Below are 20,906 nucleotides of genomic sequence, written 5' to 3'. Positions count from 1 at the left end.
AAAAAGAGCCTAGACATCATCTTTCATGAAATTATCAAGGAAAACTGCCCTGAGATTCTAGAACCAGAGGGCAAAATAAGTGTTCACAGAATCCACAGATCACTGCCTGAAAGAGATCCAAAAATAGAAACTCCTAGGAACATTGTGGCCAAATTCCAGAGTTCCCTGGGAAAGGAGAAAATATTGCAAGCAGATGGAAAGAAACAATTCAAGTATTTTGGAAATACAATCAGGATAACACAAGATTTAGCAGCTTCTACATTAAGGGATCGAAGGGCGTGGAATATGATATTGCAGAAGTCAAAGGAACTAGGACTAAAACCAAGAATCACCTACCCATAAAAACTGAGTAACTGAATTTTTGTAAGTAGTGTCTGTGAGAAAGTTCTCATTTCTAAACTATATAAGGAACTGAGTCAAATGTATAAGAATCCAAGTCATTTCGTAATTGGCAAATGGTCAAACATATGATTAGGAAATTTTCAGAGAAAGAAATTAAAGCTATCTTTTGTCATATGAAAAAATACTCTAAATCACTATTGATTAAAGGGTTTTGAATCAAAATAACTCTGAAATACCCCATCACGCCAGTTAGATTGGCTGACATGACAGAACAGGAAGATAATAAATGTTGGAGAAGATGTGGGAGAGCTGGAACGCTAATTCATTGTTGGTGGAGCTATGAGTTGATCCAATCATTCTGGAGAGCAATTTGGGACTATGTAGAAAGGGCTACACAAGTGGGCATACCCCTTGACCCAACAATACCGCTTCTGGGACTATATCCCCAGGACATCATAAAAATCGAAAACATCCCAAAAGTACAAAAGTATTTATAGCAGCTATTTTTATAGCGGCCAAAAACTTGAAATCAAGGGGATGCCCATCAATTGGGGAATGGCTGAACAAGTTGTGGTAAATTAATGTAATGGAATACTATTGTGATACAAGAAATGATGAACAGGAAGACTTCAGAAAAGCCTAGAAGATCTTAAATGAACTAATGCTGAGTGAAAGGAGCAGACCAGGAGAACTTTGTATACAGCAACAACCACAATGTAAGAGGAATTTTTCTGGTATACTTAGGACTTCATTGAAATGCATGGACTTGAAAAATTTCCAGTGGACTTCTGAGGCAAAGCACCTTCCCATCCAGACAAAGAACTATGGAATTGGATCACAGACAGAAGTAGACCATTTTCTTTTGTATTATGTTTTGTTTTATGGTTTCCCTCGTTCATTTTAATTCTTCTATGAAACATGCATTGAGTAGGAATGTACATGTTGAACCTATATAAGATTTTATACCATCTCAGGGAGGTAGTGGGGATGGACTGAGGAGTAAGAGAGAGAGAGAGTGGAAAGAAAAATCTAAGAAAATGTAAATAACTAAGGGAGTTATTGTTGAACACAAATTCCTTTTAAAAAAAGACTGATGTGAACTGATAAACTCCACATGTCCAAACACAATATGGTCATTGAATAGAACATGTTATAAAAGAATCAAAGTGAAGTAAAGATCCAGGAAAACAATGCACATGATTAAAACAATGTAAATGGAAAGAGCCACCACCACAAGAGAATAAAACACGAATGTTGCAAAATTATACAGATCAAGTTTGGCCCCAAATAAGAAATATGAGAACTCATTTCCCATCACTCCTATGCAGAAGTGGGGGGAAACCCACAGGAGTGGAAGATGCATGTGTCAGATTTTTTAAATATACTGATCAGTTTTGCTGCATTTTATTTCATTTTTTTCTTTGTTATAAGGGATTGCTCTCTGGGAGGTCAGGGACAAAGGAGGTAATTTCAGCAACGTAAAAGCAGAGGATATCAATACAAATCTATTTTCATAAAAAATATTTTGGACAGGGCACAGCACAACACTTCCAGGACAGCAGAGTGGGAGGGCCCCAGGGAAACTTGAGACAGCGCCAGGTGGAACCCTAGGAGTAGCAGCCAAGGTTGAGAGACCAACAAAGCCGAGCGAGTGACAGCTGCTGAACCCCAGGTATCAGCCGAAGCAGTTCCTGAGACTTTCAGTCAACAGATTAAATGTCTGTAAGTCACCTATTGGCTGATGGTGGAGTGAACAGGAAATGCTCTCTCTTCCCCCCTTGATGACCACAAAAGAACCCTAAAATATTTCCCCAGAAAAATCCTGGATCAGTGAGAAAAGCAGAGGGGGCAAATAGTCTCATAAAGCCTGAGGCTAGGAAAATAACTAAGGGGGATTCCTCCTACTGTAGCAGAGGTGAAGCAGAAAGAGAGGAAGCCAAAGGTGGTAGAAAGTCACACTAGGACCCAGGGGAGCCGCATTTGGGGTTAGGATTTAGAATTGAGAGGAGCCCTGGTCCTAGGAGAGGAGCCCCAGGAGGGGTGGAAACTCACACTAAGATCTAGGCTTGCCTCAGCATTCCAGGAAAAACAGGTATAAAAAAATACAAAACACTTGTTACTCAATTTGGGCAAACTGTTTACCTCCCTATAAGGGAGAATAATACCTGTTAATCTTGAGAATTGCACATCTATTAAAAAATAAAAAAGGGATGCACATAGAGGGAATGGAAATAAGGAAAATGATGTCATGTTAAAAATATGACTTAAGCAGGTGAAGGGATTGTAACAGGAAATGTGAAAAGGAGGAAGCAGAAAATGATAAATTACATCACAGGAAGAAGTACAAAACTATAGTAGAGGGAAAGAGGGGAGAGAGATGAGCACTGCTTGAGAGGTAATCTCATTTGATTTGGTTCAAGGAGGGAGCAATAAACTTAAGTATATAATTTTAACTAGCTCTATAGGCAGTAGGAGGGGAAGCAGGAAGAAAGGGGACAGGAAGTTAAAAGGGAGGGAAGAAGCAGTAAGGGTAAAGGGGAGTAGAAGGGAGGGAGACTAAAAGAAGTAAGGGAAGGCTGCAGGAGGTGGTTGTGAAAAGTGAAAATTATTGAGTAGGGGAGAGGAGACAGAAGAGCTAAAAGCACAAATGATGAGAAAGAGGATGGAAGGAAATACACAGATTGTAATCATAACACTGAAAGTGAATGAAGTGAACTCTCCCATAAAAAGGAGAGGGATAGCAGAATGGATTGAAAGCCATAATCCAACAATAAATTGTTTACAAGAAACACATTTGAAAGGGAGAATACACAGAGGGTAAAGGTCAAAGGGTGGAGCAGAATCTATTGTGCTTCAGCTGATGTAAGAAAGGCAAGAGTAGCAATTCTAATCTCAGACAAAACCAAAGCAGAAATTGATCTAATCAAAAGAAATAAGGAAGGAAACTATGTCCTGCTAAAAGGCACCATAGACAATGAAGCAATATCTTTACTAAACATATATGCTCCAAATGGTATAGCATCCAAATTCTTAGAGGAAAGGTTAACTGAGATGAACGAATTGGCAGCAAAGCTGTACTAGTAGGGGGCCTCAGAATCCCCCTCTCTGAACTTGATACACCTAAACTCAAAATAAACAAGAAAGAGGTTAAGGAGGTAATAAAACTCTGGATAAGGTAGATATGACAGATCTCTGGAGAAAACGGAATGGGAATAGAAAGAAATATACCTTTTTCTCAGCAGTATATGGCACATACACATGTACCAGGACATGAAACCCTCACAATCCAGAGCAGAAAGGCAGAGATAATTAATGCATCCTTCTCAGATCGTAACACAATAAAAACTACATGTAATAAAAGGCCATGGAAAGATAAACAAAAAACCATTTGGAAACTAAATAATCTAATTCTAAGGAAGGAGTAGGTTAAACAACAAATCATAGAAACAATCAACAACTTCATTCAAGAGAAGGACAATAATGAGACAACTTAACAAATCTTATGAGATATTGCTAAAACAGTTCTCAGGGGAAGTCTTACATCTTTGAATGCCTACATAAATAAGTTAGAGAAAGAGGAGATAAGTGATTTTGGAATGCAGTTGAAAAAGCTAGAAAAAAACAAATTGAAAATACCCAAGTAAATGCCAAATTAGAAACGTTGAAAACAAGAAGAGAGATTAATAAAATTGAAATTAAGAAAACTATTGAATTGATAAATGAAACCAAAAGTTGGTTTTATGAAAAAACTAATAAAATTGATTAACCTTTGGTGAATTTGATTAAAAAATAAAGAGGAAAATCATATTACTAATATCAAAAATGAAAATATTGAATTCGCCTCCACTGAGGAGGAAAAGAAAACAATAATTAGAAATTGCTTTGCTCAACTTGAGGCCCACAAATTCGAGAATCCAAATGAGATGGATGAGTATTTTAAAAAATACAAATTGTTCAGATTAACAGAGGAGGAAGTTGAATAATTAAACAACCCCATTTGAGAAAAAGAAATTGAACAAGCTATCAATGAACTCCCTAGGAAAAATCTCCGGAACCAGATGGATTTACAAGTGAATTCTATCAAACATTGAAAGAACCATTAATTCCAATACTATATAGACTATTTTTGCAAATTGGGGAAGAAGGAGTTGGCCCAAATTCTTTTTATGATACAAATGTTTTTGATACCTAAACCAAGAAGAGACAAAACAGAGAAAGAAAATTATACACCAATTTCCCTAATGAATATAGATACAAATGTTTTAAATAAGATTTTAGCAAAACGAATACAGCATCTTATCACGAGAATAATACATTTGATCAGATATGTTTCATACCAGGAATGCAGGACTGGTTCAATATTATGAAAACTATTAGCATTATTGATCGTATCAACAACAGAACTAACAAAAACCACATGATTATCTCAATAGATGCAGAAAAAGCTTCTGACAAAATACAACACCTATTCCTAGAGAACATAGGAATAAAAGAAATTTTTGATAAAATAATAGCAGTATCTTCCTAAAACCTTCAGCAAGCATTATATGCAATGGAGATAAGCTAGATGCATTTCCAATAAGATCACAGGTGGAACAAGGATGTCCATTATCACCACTATTATTCAATGTGGTACAAGAAATATTAGTTGTAGCAATAAACAAGATAAAGAAATTGAAGGAATAAGAATATGCAAAGAAGAAACTAAGTTAGCACTCTTTGCAGATGATATGATGATGTACTTAGAGAATCCCAGAGATACAAATAAAAAACTACTTGAAACAATAAATGACTTTGGTAAAGTTGCAGGATACAAAATGAACCCTCACAAATCTTCTGCATTCTCATATATTAGTAACAAAGTCCAATAGAAAGAGAAACTCTATTTAAAGCTAGGGTAGACATATAAAATATTTGGGAGTTTACCTGCCAATACAGGGACTATATCAACACAATTACAAGACACTTTTTGCACAAATAAAGTCAAATCTAAGTAAGTGGTGAAACATCAGTTGCTCATGGGTAGGCTGAGCTAATCCTATAAAAATGACAATTCTACCTAAATTAATTTACTTATTTAGAGCCATACCAATTAAACTACCAGATAATTCTTGTCTAGAGCTGGATAAAATAATATGAAAATTCATCTGGAAGAACAAAAGGTCCAGAATATCAAAGGGACTAATGAAAAGAAATGCTAGGCAAGGTGGCCTAGCACTACCAGATCTCAAATTGTATTATAAAGCATCAATTCTCAAAACTACTTGGTACTTCCTAAGAAACAGAAGGGTAGACAAATGGAATATGCTAGGTACTCAAGACATCCTAGACAAGGAAGATAGCCACCTCCTGTTTGATAAATCCAAGGACCACAGCTTCTGGGATAAGAACTCACTGTTCAACAAAAATTGGTGGAAAAACTGATTAACAGTGTTGAAGAAACTAGGCATAGACCCACACCTGACGCCATACACCAGAATAAAATCCAGATGGATGCACAAAATAGTTATAAAGGTTGATACCATGGATAAAGAGGAGGAGCAAGGAATAGTGCATTTATGGGATTTATGGAGAAGGGAAGAATTTTTGACTTAAGAGATAGAAAGCATTACGAAGTACAAGATGGATAATTTTGATTACATTAAACTGCAAAGTTTTTGCACAGCCAAATGCAATGCAACCAAAATTAGGAGGGATGTAGTATATTGGGAAAGAATTTTTATAGCTAATCTCAGGGATAAAGGCCTCATTTCTAGAACATATAGAGAACTGAGTAAAATGTGCAACAATACAAGTCATTCCCCAATTGATAAATGGTCAATGGATATGAACAGGAAATTTCCAGAGGAAGAAATTAAAGATATCTATAATCATATGAAAAAAATGCTCTAGATCACTATGGATTAGAGAGATGCAAATCAAAACAACTTTGAAGTACCACATCAGACTGGCTAACATGACAAAACAGGAAATTGATAAATTTTGGAGAGAAGGTGGGATAGTTGGGACTCTAATTTATTGCTGATGGAGCTGTGAGCTCATGCAACCATTCTGGAGAGTGGTTTGGAACTATTCCCAAAGGGCTACAAAATTGTGCATACCCTTTGACCCAGCAATATCGCTTCTAGGACTGTATCTTCAAGAAATCATAAAAATGGGAAAGTATCCCACATGTACAAAAATATTTATGTCAGCACTCTTTGTAGTTGCCACAAACTGGAAATCAACGTTTTACATTTTTTCATATGATTATAGATATCTTTAATTTCTTCCTCTGAAAATTGCCTGTTCCTTTGACCATTCATCAATAGGAGAATGACTTGTATTCTTGTACATTTGACTCAGTTCCATATCTATTTTTAAAATGAGGCTTTTATCACAGACACTAGTTGTAAAAAATTCCTTCCCAGTTTTCTGCTTGTCTCTTAATTTTGGTTGCACTGGGTTTGGTTGTGAAAAATCTTTTCAGTTTAATATAATCAAAATTATCCACTCTGCACATCAATGTTTTCTGTCTCTTGTCAGTCAAAAATTCTTTCTTTCTCCATAAATTTGATAAACACTCTATTCCTTGCTCCACTAATTTCTTTATATTATCAATCGGGATACCTAGATTATGTACCCATTTGGTCTTTATTGTGTACAGTGTCAAACATTGGTCTATGCCTAGTTTCTGCCACACTGTTATCTAGTTATCCAAGCAATTTTTATCAAACAGTGAGTCCTTATCCCAAAAGCTGGGGTCCTTGAAATTGTCAAACAGAAGATTGTTATATTCACTGGCTACTGTGTCTTTAGCACGTAAGTTATTACACTGTTTTACCCTTCTGTTTCTTAGCCAATACCAAGCAGTTGTGATAAGTGCTGCTTTATAATACAATCTGAGATCTGGTAGAGCTAGGCCACCTTCCTTAGCTCTTCTTCATATTAGTTCTCTTGATATTCTGGACATTTTGTTCTTCCACATGGATTTTGACATTATTTTTCTAGCTCTAAAAATAATTATCTGATGCTCCGGGCTTTCTACGCTAGCTCTCCCTCCCTGGGCTTCGCTTGGAATCTTACCTCAAGATCTAGATCTCTGTTGGCCTTCGGACGTCTCTGGCCCCTCCGGTAGGGGAGGGGAATAACTAGACAGAACACCCGAGTTGGCAGCTGCACACTCTTTAATTGTTACATCACTCCCCGAACTTCCTTATGCCCTGGTTTATATACCCGCGCTAGCTCCTCCCATGTTCCTCCCCATGCGTGGAACCCGCTCTGTTAACGAGGTGTTCTTAGTACCCTATAGGGCAGGTTAGCACGTCCAGGTGTCTCAACTACCCCACAGAAGGCCATGGTCCAGAGCTGGGCCCCAACAATCTGATAGTTTGATTGATACAGCAGTGAATAGTAAATTAATTTAGGTAGAACTGTCACTTTTTATATTGGCTTAGCCCACCCAGGAGCCACTGATGTTTTTCCACTTACTTAGATCTGAAAGTATTTGTGCAAAAAGTGTTTTATAATTGTGATCATATAATCTTTGGATTTGTTTTGGCAGGTAGAATCCCAAATATTTTTTACTGGCTGCCTTAGCTTTAAATGCGATTTCTCTTTCTAGCTCTTTCTGTTGGGTTTTGTTAGAAGATTTGTGTGAGTTTATTTTGTAACCTGAAACTTTGCCAAAGTTGTTTATTTTTTCAAGTAGTTTTTTACTTGAATCTCTGGAATTCTCTAAGTATATCACCATATCATCTGCAAAGAGGGATTATTTCCTTTCTTCTTTGTGTATTGTAACTACAGCTAATATTTCTACTACCATATTGAATAATCGTAGTGATAATGGACATCCCTGATCTTATTGGGAATACATCTAGCTTATCTCCATTGCATTTAATGCTTATTGAAGATTATAGATAGATACTGCTTATTATTTTATGGAAAATTCCCTTTATTCTTATGCTCTCCATTGCTTTCAATAGAAATGGGTGTTGTATTTTGTGAAAAGATTTGTCTGCATCTATTGAGATCATTGTGTGGTTTCTGTTAGTTTTGTTCTTGACATAATCAATAATGTTAAGAGTTTTCCTAATATTAAACCAGCCCTGCGTTTCTGGTATAAATCCTGCCTGACCATAATGTGTTATTCTCATGATAAGTTGTATTCGTTTTGCTAAAATCTTATTTAAAATTTTTACATCTATATTCATTAGAGAAATTGGTCTATAATTTTCTTTCTCTATTTTGACTCTTCCCACTTTAGGTATCAGAACCATAATTATATCATGAAGAGAATTTGGAGGGACTCTTTCTTCCCCAGTTTTCACAAATATTCTATATAGTATTGGAATTAACTCTTCTTTCGATGTTTGATAGAATTCACTTGTAAATCCACCTGGGCCTGGAGATCTCTTCCTAGGGAGTTCATTGATGTCTTGTTCAATTTCTTTTTCTGAGATTAGGTGACTTAAGTATTCAATTTCCTTTTCTGTTAATCTGGGCAATTTACACATTTTTCGAATAATCATTCATCTCATTTAGATTATTGAATTTATGGACATACATAGATATTTTTTAAGTCAATGCATTTCAGTGAAGTAGTAAGTGTACCAGAAAAATTCCTCGCACACTGTGGTTCTTGCTGCATACAAAGTTCTCCTGATTCTGCTCTTTTCACTCAGCATCAGTAATGTATATGTCGTTTCAGACTTTTCTGAAGTCTTCCTGTTCTTCATTTCTCATAGCACGATAGTGTTCCATTGCATTCATATACCACCACTTGTTCAGCCATTCTGCAGTTGATGGGCATCTCCTTGATTTGCAGTTTTTGGCCACTACAAAGAGAGCTGTTATAAATATTTTTGTACATGTGGGACCCTTTCCCATTTCTATGATCTCCTTGGGATAGAGTCCCAGAATCAATACTGCTGGGTCAAAGAGTATGCACATTCGGGTAACCCTTTGGGCATAATTCCAAATTGCTCTCCAGAATGGTTGAATCAGCTCACAGCTCCACCAACAATGAATTAGTGTTCCAACTTTCCCACATCTTCTTCAACATTTATCATCTTCCTGTTTTCTTATGTCAGCCAATCTGATAGGTGTGATGTCATACCTCAGAGTTGTTTTCATGTGCATCTCTCTAATCAATAGTCATTCTGAGAATTTTTTCACATGACTAAATATAGCTTTAATTTCGTTTCTAAGATTTTTACAAGTAATAACACCTTTAACTGTGTCCAGTGGATTACTGCATATTTTTAGTTCTATGATGGCATATTTGCACGAGGAAGGACCAAATAAAAGACTGATTATTGTGACTTCCTTTTAGGTACTTCCAAGTTTAATATAAATAGTATTAGACTTCAAGTTAACAGGCTAGAATTTTTTTTCATTATGAATTATCTATGAAGATATGGGCAGGTCACATACATTCTCTGATTCAATCATGTCTCTGTAGAAATAATGAGTTCCATAAGATAAAGAATTATGGAAAAAATTGCTGCAATGGATGCCTTTTTCAGCCATATGAAAACTATGAACCATTTTCCACAGTAATACTCTTAATACATAAAATAAATTGCATAGAATTACAAAAGAAATAAATGTCTTCATAAACCCTTCTGCTCTACAGTGGTACAAATTAACTAGGATAAAGTAAAATTATTTAATTGACAGAAATTTTACCAGTTTAATTTGTTTTCAGTGTTTTTTTTTTAATTTTCTACTGTGTAGTATATGCTACCTTTGTTGCTTTAGCTTTTAAACCATTTACCATTGAGCTCACAAGATACTGACACATAATCATAACTCATTTACCTCAAGACTAGAATCTATTTTCCTCTAATTTTCCTCACAAGGCTCTTCAACTTGGATGTTAATTCCAGAATTAGGATTCACAAACCAGAAGGATGATTATTTCTCGTTTCTCTCCAGACTGCTCTCCAACATTTTCTACCATGTCCCTGATTGTACTTTTATCTATCTATTTTGTCCTTTACCCTTCCATCAATGTGTTGACTTCCACAAAAGAACGTTGACTTCTTGAGGAGTTTCTTTTTACTTTTTTCCTTAAATCTTAGTAGGATGTCTGTCACACAATAAACAATTTGTTCACTGACTATGTTACATACTTGATTCATTTTAAAACTACATTCATCATTTTCAATGTTATATATCATTTTGACAAATAATCTGGTTTATGTGTACCGTGGATTATATCCATAATTTATCAGTGGAGTTTAGATCAGGAGAGTTCTCATAACATGAAAAAAGGTCTGTCTTCATCTTTTGTATAATTTTTTAAGCTTTTTTTGTGAAGATTTTTTAGCCTTTTTTTAACCTTTTTGTAAATAGTTCTATTACATTGTGCCATCTTCATTGGGATTTTCTATAATTTTGGGGAAAACTACTACTGAGTTACAAATTTCATCAAAAGCGACAAAACAATTGGACCTATTGGAAACAAAAGTCTTCTGAATAGTTTAGATATTTTAGTGTTATGAATACACCCAGATCATGGAGGCTGACCAAATCTTCTTAACTTTCACAGCCTTGAATTAAAAAAAAGTTAGGACCATCTGTAAACCTCTCCATAAACTAATATTTCTACTATACTTATATATGTATTGTGTTGTCCATGACATACTCTCTTCTTCATATTTACAGTCATTCATTATTATTTTTGTGTTTGTATATTTGTTTTATTTTATCTTTTAAGTGGTCTTTATGAGCTTCTCAACTTAAGGCATATATGCTAAACTGAGGTCAAATCAATAACAGAACCTCGATTTGTCTTGGAAAATTTTTTTTTGGTTTTTGAATATTAATTATGCTCTTCTGACACAATAGTCTGGCAGTTCATGACATTTGTGCATCTATGTATTTGCTTTTACTGCCTTTTTTCTTTTCAGTTTATTGAGATTATTTTTCTGTCATGGTGATCTTGAATAATCCTTTAAACCTTTGACTTCTCCTATTCAAGAACTGCTAATATATCTTCAATAGCCATATAAGTGTATTATTTTACAATAAAATATTTATATTTCCCTTTGGATAATGTCAATTTAAAAACTGTGTGATCCAAATTGTAATAGGAATGAAATAAATGTTTGTGACAAAATAATAAGCATTCAACTAGAGGCTAAAAATTAAAGAAGGAGAAACCAAGTTAGGGTTAGGCTTAGGCTTAGGCTTAGGGTTAGAACCCTAAATGCACTCTTGGTTTTTCTTCTGTCAAGATAGTATCAGAGACAGTTCATTCCTATTGATTGCTTATCTGTGGCCCACAGAGAATCATGAATAGAGAGTGGATTCTCCAGGGCCCTGTCCCCAGAGAACATTACAGAAATAAAATCCCTTGTATCATGCCTTTATGCAGCTTTAGGAAGCAGGAAAGTGGCTTGCCTCTCTTCAGAAGGTATGTTGCCTTACAATGGTATTGTTTGAGTCTTCATGTAATATGATCTATTTTTTTTAAAGGAAAAATGAAATGAAAAAGGAAAATGTCTCCCTCTTTCCTCTTGCAATTCTTCCAGGATATTCTCTTACTTAAAAAGTCTAGCCTCTCTGTAGCCCACACCTATTTACTCAGAGGCAATAAAATATTCAAATATATCCCAGCCCTGCCAAGGTTTGTCCAGAAGCAGGATCAATAGAAACAATATGTAATGGACAGAGCTGCTAGCTTTAGGTCTTTGGGTAAGTCCATTTGCTTTTGATGCCTTAGTTTCTTTATCTGTAAATGAAAGATATAGAGATAGATTGACCTTTAATTTTTCATTGACCTCTAAATTACACTACAGTGGAAGTAACAAATTAGGATATAAATATGTTAAAAACCTAAGGATTTCAAAAGAACCATATTCCTTTCCTAATTATCCTTTTGAGGAATGAGACAATTCAAGTATTGACTAGAACAGATTGATCAGTAGGGCAGCTAAATGATTAATTGCCTAATATTTGTGGTTTTTCCCTGCCTCTTCCAAATAGAAGAGGTCCATGTTCATCAGAGGACATTTGAAGAAAATGCATTGAACAGAAATCATTCTAATAAAAATCCTAGTTTCCTTCTTTCTTGGAATTTATGGTTGGAAAAGCTGGATGACAGCGAGAAGAACAAAGAGTTAAACGAAAACATATATCACGTTAGAAAACAGTAACTTTTTAGTTAATGGTGAAGGGCAGATGCAAAAATATAGCCTTAAAAGTTGTCAAACAAGGTCTATCCCACTCTTATAATGTCATAAAAGATTCTATAAAGTATCATAGAAATAACTTCATTAATTCACAGAATATCAACATTAATGAAGTTGCAAAAATGAAAAGAATACTCAGTAGAAAACCATTTCTCTTAAGTAACTGAATGGCTGTGTATTTCTCACTTTTACTTGCTGTGGCAGTTACTTACCCACTCCATAAATGACTTGCTGTTCTATGTAAGGGAAGTTTCTTAGAACAACCGGGTAACTACAATGTATGCAAAACAAGCATTATTGCATCTATCTTCAGATCTCCCTATAGTTGAGTTGATTCATACCATAAGTGAAAGTGAGTTCTGATGCTGAGAAGGAAAGCCTGGAATAAATAAGAAAATGGTAGTTTAAATTAAAATGAAAAGTCGTTGAATAGTATGGAGTGATGTGTTCAGTAGAAAGGTATCATAGGACAGAAGGGGAGCTTGGGTGTCTCTCCAATGACACTATCCTCTGTATGGAGAAAACGCCATTGAAACAAACAAACAAAAAAAAACCATAGAAACATCTATTTGACAATTATCAGGAATCTGGAATAAAAGGAAGACTTCATTGGATTTGAGAAGACCTTATTTCTATCAAGCAGACTCTCCTTGAAGAACGTTATATTTCCTGTAACCACACAATCTCTTCCTCTGCAGTATAAAATGCTTATTACATGATTCGTGAAACCCCTTTTTAATTCATATAGTATGGCTAACTTTATCAGTTGATTTAAAATTTTTGAATTATAGGACAGTTTTGGTTTTTCATTTGTGTCTACAGTGCCTAATATAATGCCAAACACGTAGAATGACTTTAAAAAAGTTAGTTGAATTGACTGTCTCTAATAGGTGCTTTTAAACATTCTTTGTAAGGAATATGATCTTTCTGAATCGAAGGTATTTTATATAAATAGCTTGCTCCCTGGTTATGCTTATGTCATTAGACTGGCTGGGACCTGAGCTGAACATTTAAGCATCGAAACCTGTAACTCTGGTGTGATATCAAACTGTGCTTCAAAAAAGTGATGGAATAGAGCTCCCAGAATTGATCACTACAATAGATCAAAGAGGACAGCTACCCTCCCCTCATTTCACAGGTGAATCCCAGAGAGATGGAAGCATTTACCTCAGATTACACAACTCGTCATTATTCCAGGACCATCATACATGCTTAATATTTAATATCATATATATGTACATATATACATATATATGTATATATGTGTGTGTATATATATATATGTATATATTTGTGTGTGTGTGTGTGTGTATAAAGAAAGGCAGAAAACTAGAAATTTTATTTTCCAAATATCACATTTTACTGTTGAGGGAACTGAACCTCAAAAAAATTAGTTTTTCATTCATAGTTATACAGTTACATAGTTGGCAAGTGACAAGTTAGGATACATATTCTTTGGCTCTAAATGCTATACTTCTTTTCAGTTAAATGAAGGACCCTAGTTGAAATGAATTTAGAAGAAATGTTCAGGACTTGATCCTTGGTCTTCCCAACCGAAATCCAGTGAGTACTCTTCACTAGATCACGCAGCTCAAAATGATTGAACAAAGATTCTGTGAATGAATGGAAGACGCGGACTGCAACTAAGATGCAATCTAGTGCCTGGACAAAGCTATCAAAAACCAAAGTTTCTTTAAGATGGAATTATCTGCTGAACTGGGCTCTATCCCTCTTCTGTTCGCTTAGAATGGAATTCCAGTATAATATAATGATGATATTATCTTGGTAATATCCTTACAGCTTAGTAAAGTGGAAAAAACACTGACTGTAAAGTCAGATGACTTTGGTTGCAACACTACCTGTGGGACAATGAACCAGTCTTTTAACATCCTTGGGTCTCACTTTTCCAATCAATATAAGGTGATTCAACCAGATGTTACCTGTGGTCCCTTTTAGATTATGATCTACCATTCTTGGTGTAAAGAATGTTAATTTTCCTCAGGAACCCTGGCCGGAGATGATACCATTTCACTAAGGAAGTCAAGGAGAGTTGAAGAAATACCATGTTCTCCAAGCTGCACATCCAGGAAGCAGCCCCCACCCCAACTTGCCAGTGTTAGTAAAGAAAGAAAGTATTCCTTATTTTTATTCATTCATTCATTCAGTACATAATCATTATTTACTAAGCATGTACTGTGTGTGAATTACTAAGTAATAGGAATAACAAGAAAAAAAATATTCCGTTGTTGCTTAGAAAATTATATTCTCATAGGGAGACAATTTGATACATGCTTGCTTTTGTATGCATTTTATGCTATGTTTCAACAAAGATGTGATGATTTTTTTCATCTTTGAGACATTTACCTACCAGAAAAGAAAGTAGTGACTTAAGTTCCAGATGTATTATGTTTTATTTCTTTGTTCTTGAGCCTTTCCTTATCTGGCCTTAAGTTTCACCATTGTAAATTATGAGGGTTAAACTAAAGTACCTCAAAAGTGCTTTCCGAATTTCCTTTTTAAACTCTTTCAGAGTCAGCTGACTCTCTGTTTCTGGTAGATTTTTTTTCCCCAGCAGCATCCTGCATACTGAATCTATGGGAATTGGTATACTATAACTGTTTCCTATCCTTAGGACCCAGTCTTCCAAAGGGCAAAACTGGGAGGCCCTCTTTAGTAAGAAAAGCACTGTATTTGAACTTACAGGAAATGGCATTTATTCCAAGTTCTCATACTTTGTGATTTTTCAAGATTCTGTTTCCTCAATTTTAAAAATGGTTTAAATGTTTAAAATGAAATATTCATTCTTTATGGACTCCTTCAGTTTTGTACCATTTCATCTAAGAAATCTAAAATAAATCCACTATTCAAGGCACCCTACTACACATTTACAGGACCTTAATAGTTCCCCCCTTAAATCAAACAGAAATCTCCCACCCTGAAACATTTACGCATTTCTTTAATATAATTTTCATCAAATAAGAGCCATTCTGGTTCTGACTTATAAGAAACTAGATCTGCTGAAAACCCGCATGGTCATATCAAGAACTGAAGAGTTCGTTCTACATTAGAATACTTGAGAACATCATAAATTTTCTTTGTCTTTGTCAATCCTATTTTAATATTAAGTCTCTATCCAGTGGTACCTTAATAAACATCTAGCAATCTCTCTGAAAAAATAAAATATCCTCAACATAATTGTAAAGTGTAATCTGTATTATTCACATTTCATCCAAGTCATTTTCCCGCTGTGAATATCATTTCCTTTGTTATAAAAAAGAGAAAACTTTATAGACAGCAACCTATTTGACAATTTTACAACCTTTCGGTAATTACCCTCAATGATATTATATATTTAAGTCACAGTCATGGCTGTCTTATATTGGCATTAATCTCAGGCCCATCTAGGAAGAATTTGGTAATTTAGTAAGATTATTTAATAAAATTATTTAATAACCTCATTTTAATCCACACATGATCAATTTCAGTTTTAGATGCTAATAACAAAAGCCTTAAAAGACCTTTAATAATCTGAGAAGTAAAACTAGCATTTAATAACGACTAAACATCCTCTTCTTCCTCATCATCATCACTATCATTATCATGGTGAAATGGTGCATTTGATAATCTTGTTGAGGTGAACCAGGGTATAAAATAATACAGAACTGGATTGGAAGGAGATTCCTATTTTCATGGAAATGATGGAGAGATATGAATAAAAACAAAGCCCATTTGGATACACAATAAAGTTAGTGCAGTAGATAATTGTCTTGATATTAAATAAGGAAGAAGTGAATTCAAATCCCTGCTCTGAAAGTTGCTAGTCATTTGAACCTAGGATACTCATTTGACTTTCATCTGTCTCATTTGCTTCATTTATAAAATAACACCTATCTACCAGTTTTTGGCAATGATAAAATGAGATATTTATAAAATATTTAGTAAAATTTCAAGAGTTATGAAAGTGTTATTTATTATTATTTTTACTCATTACTACTGCTAATCATCATTATTATTGAATTTATAAATATTTGAATGGTAAGATTCAAAGATCAATAATTTCAAATGAACTTGGGAAGAAATATCTAGTGAAACAACTTAGGAATCTTTGTCTTATCCAACTTAGCTCAAATTTGTATAAATTTTGCTTGAGAAAATGTATAAATACCCTGGGTATTAAAAACTCATGCTTAAACCTGCATGATGGAAAGCATGGAGGCATGTGTACCACAGTAGATGAGAGTAAATGTTTAAAAAAGCTTTGAATGTGCTAGAGCATTGACTTAAATCTAATAAACTCAATAAATCAACAGACATTTATAAATTGCTTACTAGGAAAAAATATGTGTTGATAAGTGTCGGGGGAGGGATAGTATGACACATAAAGAGCAGCAACAACAACAACAAAACTATGCCTCACCTCTTGGATCTTACATTTTCTTGGGGAAAAGGTGCATTTAAAAAAACATGGCAAATAAATACAAGATACTTCAGACAAAAGGAAGGAACATCTAAATGTATTAGTAAAAATCTTATGTAGGAGATATCCTGGGACATCTGTTTTGAAGAAAACTATTGAAAGGTGAGAATGAAGTATGTTCTAGTCATATGCACTATTAAATTTAAAACTTTTTTCCTTAAATGAGGTAGGGGAAAATTTCATTAAAAAGCTACTCCATTTGTCAGAATATTCTAACTATACAGGATGGGGAAAGATTCCTTCCAGGTAACGGGAAAAACAGCATTACTTCTTATACCAGTCTCCTACCTTGGAGAAAAGTGAGGTATATCATTCTCAGGCCTCAGCTATCTAATATTTTGGAGGGATTTTATACTGAATCCAAAGTGCTAGGCCTTTTGCTAACCAACTGAATTGGCATTTCAATGATTAACAAATGGCTTCCTCGTCATTTATGGCCTATCACAGGGATTCTCCATCCTTCACTGTTGCCTTCCTTATTGCAGTTGTCCTAATATCCTACTTTATAGAAACCCATTCCTTCCACAGTGCAACTGAAACATATTTTTCTTATATAATAATTTAATTTCATTTTAAATATTTCCCTTGATGACTGCATTACTCTGTTACCTCTTCTTCTCTGAGGTTTACTCAAATTCTGTTTGCTATCCAATAAGAATTCTGGGAGCTGTTGCTATCATTGATGTTATTCTGCATGGTACCACAGGAAAAACAAATAACAATGGTCAAAAATTGAAGAGAAGTAATATAGGCTTGGGAGTAAGGTGATGTGCTAACAACTATAGCCACCACAAATTAAAATGGACTGTCTTAGAGGTACTAACTTCTCCTTCACTGGAAACCATCACACAAAAGTTGACTAAATACTTGTGAAGTATGTCAAAGAGAATATTCTTGTCCAGGTAGAGATTGAAAGTAATGGCCTTAGATTGCACTTCACAATGAAATTCTTTGAGGTTTTCACATGAATATTATTCCATAGTCAGTAGTAGATTAGAGACCCTAACAAACATCTTTAATCTGTGTGAATGCCCAATAGACTCCCAGCTCCTTGAAGGGAGGGTTTTTTTGGAGGAGTGGTATAATTTTGTTTTCTTTTTGTTTTGTACCTTCAATGAGTATCATAGAACTACGCAAAGAATACACGTTTAACATTCTTTTGAAATTACCATTATTTTTCAGGTCTCACTTTCTGATTCTGTTTTCCAGCATGAATGATGGTGACTTGTGAGGGAAACTGGAGTTCTTTGGCAACATTTGCCCTCTTGGGTTTCTCAGATTACCCAGACCTTCAAGTGCCCCTCTTCCTGGTGTTCTTGATCATATATTCTATAACTGCGTTGGGAAACGTAGGTATGATTGGCATCATCCGCATCAACCCCAAACTTCACACCCCTATGTACTTTTTCCTCAGCCATTTGTCCTTTGTGGATTTTTGCTATTCCTCCATCATTGCTCCCAAGATGTTGGTGGACTTGCTTATAGAGGACAGAAGCATATCCTTCTCTGGTTGTTTGGTACAATTTTTTCTCTTTTGTACCTTTGTAGTGACTGAGTCCTTCCTGCTTGCAGTAATGGCCTATGATCGCTTTGTGGCTATTTGCAATCCTTTGCTATATACAGTTGCCATGTCCCAGAAGGTTTGTGCCCTATTGGTAGCTGGATCATACGCATGGGGTACAGTCTGTTCCCTTGTACTCACATTGTCTGCTATACAATTAACATTTTATGCTTCAAACACAATTAATCATTTTTTCTGTGAGTTTTCATCACTTCTTACTCTCTCCTGTTCTGATTCACTTTTGAACCAGATGCTGCTTCTCATCTCCGCCACATTTAACGAAGTAAGCACACTTTTGATTATATTGGCCTCTTATGTATTCATTTTTGTCACTGTCCTGAAGATGAATTCATCCAGTGGGCGACATAAAGCCTTTTCTACATGTGCCTCTCACCTAATGGCTATAACTGTCTTTCATGGTACCATTCTCTTTCTCTATTGTGTTCCTAACTCCAAGAATTCTCGCCACACAGTCAAAGTAGCTTCTGTGTTTTATACAGTGGTAATCCCCATGCTCAATCCTCTTATCTATAGCCTGAGAAACAAAGATGTAAAAGAAACAGTCATGAAATTAATGGAGATTAAAATTTCTTCTCTCTGAGCATATTTCCTACTAATTAAAATTTTCTTGTGACAACTATTTAAACAACTCACATTTGATAAGCTCCAATTAGATAAAAGACTTACATGAAAAAGTCATATGACAATTAATTTAAAGAAATACATACTATATAGCTTATGAAAATCATTATAGAAAACAAATTCATCATGAAACAATTGATAAAGATGAGCAAGAATGAAAAATTGATAATTTTGATTACATAAAATTAAAATGTTTTAATTATAATAGTAAATAAAACTAAAGTTAAAAAGGAAAGATTTTGGGGGCAAAACAATTGCAACAAATTTTATTGATTCATTTTAATTTCTGAGTAAAATTTATAAAATAAAAATCCATTCCGCAACGTATAAAAGAAAAATTATTTCAGTTCTTCAGATAAGAAACCAATGTTATCTACAGATATATGAACAAGTAATTTTTAAGAACTATCAATTAGAAATGGAAAATAAGGAAATCCAAATTATCCACTTAACACCTATGAGACTATTATATCTGAACCCAAAATGATAAATTTTGAAGATGTTGCACAAGAGACACAATAGTCTACTTTTGATAGACCTATGAAAATGGAAAAATATTAAGGAAAACAATTTGGAATTATGCCTAAAAAGGTGCAATGGCAAGCAAAGTAAGATCTTTTCCTGTTTTTGTTTTAGTATAATCAATTGCCTCTGATTGTATCTTGTCTTTGATCGGATTAATCAAGAGTCTTTAAATACAAACACTGTATATGTATATATATGTATATATATGTATATGCATGTATGTTTGCATTGTTAACTATTTTAATGTGACTAAAGAAGACCTTCCTTACTCATCAATAGTCCTACCTTGATTAGGGATGATTTGTTGGAAGGCTGAAATCTTTTTTAATGAGACACTAATTCTCAAGGGTTATGATGTTGTATGATTCTGAAAATGTATCAGTACTTAGAGGTGAGATTTTAGTTTGAGGTTTACTGATTTAAAGGGTTTGTTTGACCAGTTGAGACCCTGGGCAACTACTAAGGATGCCCCTCGGCTTTGAAAACCTAGATGTTTGTGCTTCTCTCTCTGGTAACTGTGTATGTATGGTCAGACAGTTGTCTGTCTATTGATCTGTGATAAATGTATTGCTTATGTCAGGCAGCTAGAAGCACTGTTTGTTGATTTTCATTTTTCTGTATTTTCTCTGAAGTTCAGGATGCTGACTTTTCCCCCCTAAACTAAGTGAATGATGCATGCCCTTGACTAAAGTGATTGTGGACCCCTCAAAAGTTGCCTTTCCTTTTAGAAAAGCATATCTAATAACCTGTGACAACAGATCCTCCTGTGTATATTGGGGTGCGTGCTTTTACAAAAGGTGAAAAAATGTTACTCTTTTGACCCAGTTGCTGCTAGGTATATAGCAAAAAAGGTCAAAGAAACAGAAAAGCCTCTGTACAAAAAAATGTGGAAACCAAAAGAATACCTATTGAATAAAAAATGGTGAAATAAATTCTTATATATAAATGTAATGGAATTTTGCTGTGTCGTAAGAAATGAGGAAATAAATTATTTTAAAGTAACATAGAAAATCTTATATAAAGGAATGCAGACTTGAGAACTAAAATCAATACTGTGATAATGAAAACTTGAAGAATTTAAGAAAATATCATTGGCTGAATTAATCTGGGAAGAGCCAGTTATAAAATAAGAACAGCATTGTAATGACCATCAGCATAGATTTTTGTAAGAACTATGATA

General features: G+C 34.6%; 1 protein-coding gene across 1 annotated transcript; it reads left to right on the top strand.

The window, feature by feature from the left end:
• The first annotated feature begins 18,215 nt into the window (after positions 1 to 18,215).
• LOC140510950 (olfactory receptor 5D18-like) lies at positions 18,216 to 19,160 on the top strand. Its single transcript, XM_072619898.1, has one exon. The coding sequence runs from the start codon at positions 18,216 to 18,218 to the stop codon at positions 19,158 to 19,160; it is 945 nt and encodes a 314-aa protein (XP_072475999.1).
• The last annotated feature ends 1,746 nt before the right edge of the window (positions 19,161 to 20,906 follow it).

This window comes from Notamacropus eugenii, chromosome 6 (assembly GCF_028372415.1).
Source record: "Notamacropus eugenii isolate mMacEug1 chromosome 6, mMacEug1.pri_v2, whole genome shotgun sequence".
In the NCBI taxonomy this organism is placed as follows: Eukaryota; Metazoa; Chordata; class Mammalia; order Diprotodontia; family Macropodidae; genus Notamacropus; species Notamacropus eugenii.
The sequence above is the reverse complement of the archived record's forward strand: the minus strand, read 5'-3'. Positions and strand labels throughout refer to the sequence as shown.

Bases quoted from the DNA above. Each gene is read 5' to 3' on its own strand.
- LOC140510950 (XM_072619898.1), top strand. From the start codon at position 18,216: ATGGTGACTTGTGAGGGAAACTGGAGTTCTTTGGCAACATTTGCCCTC.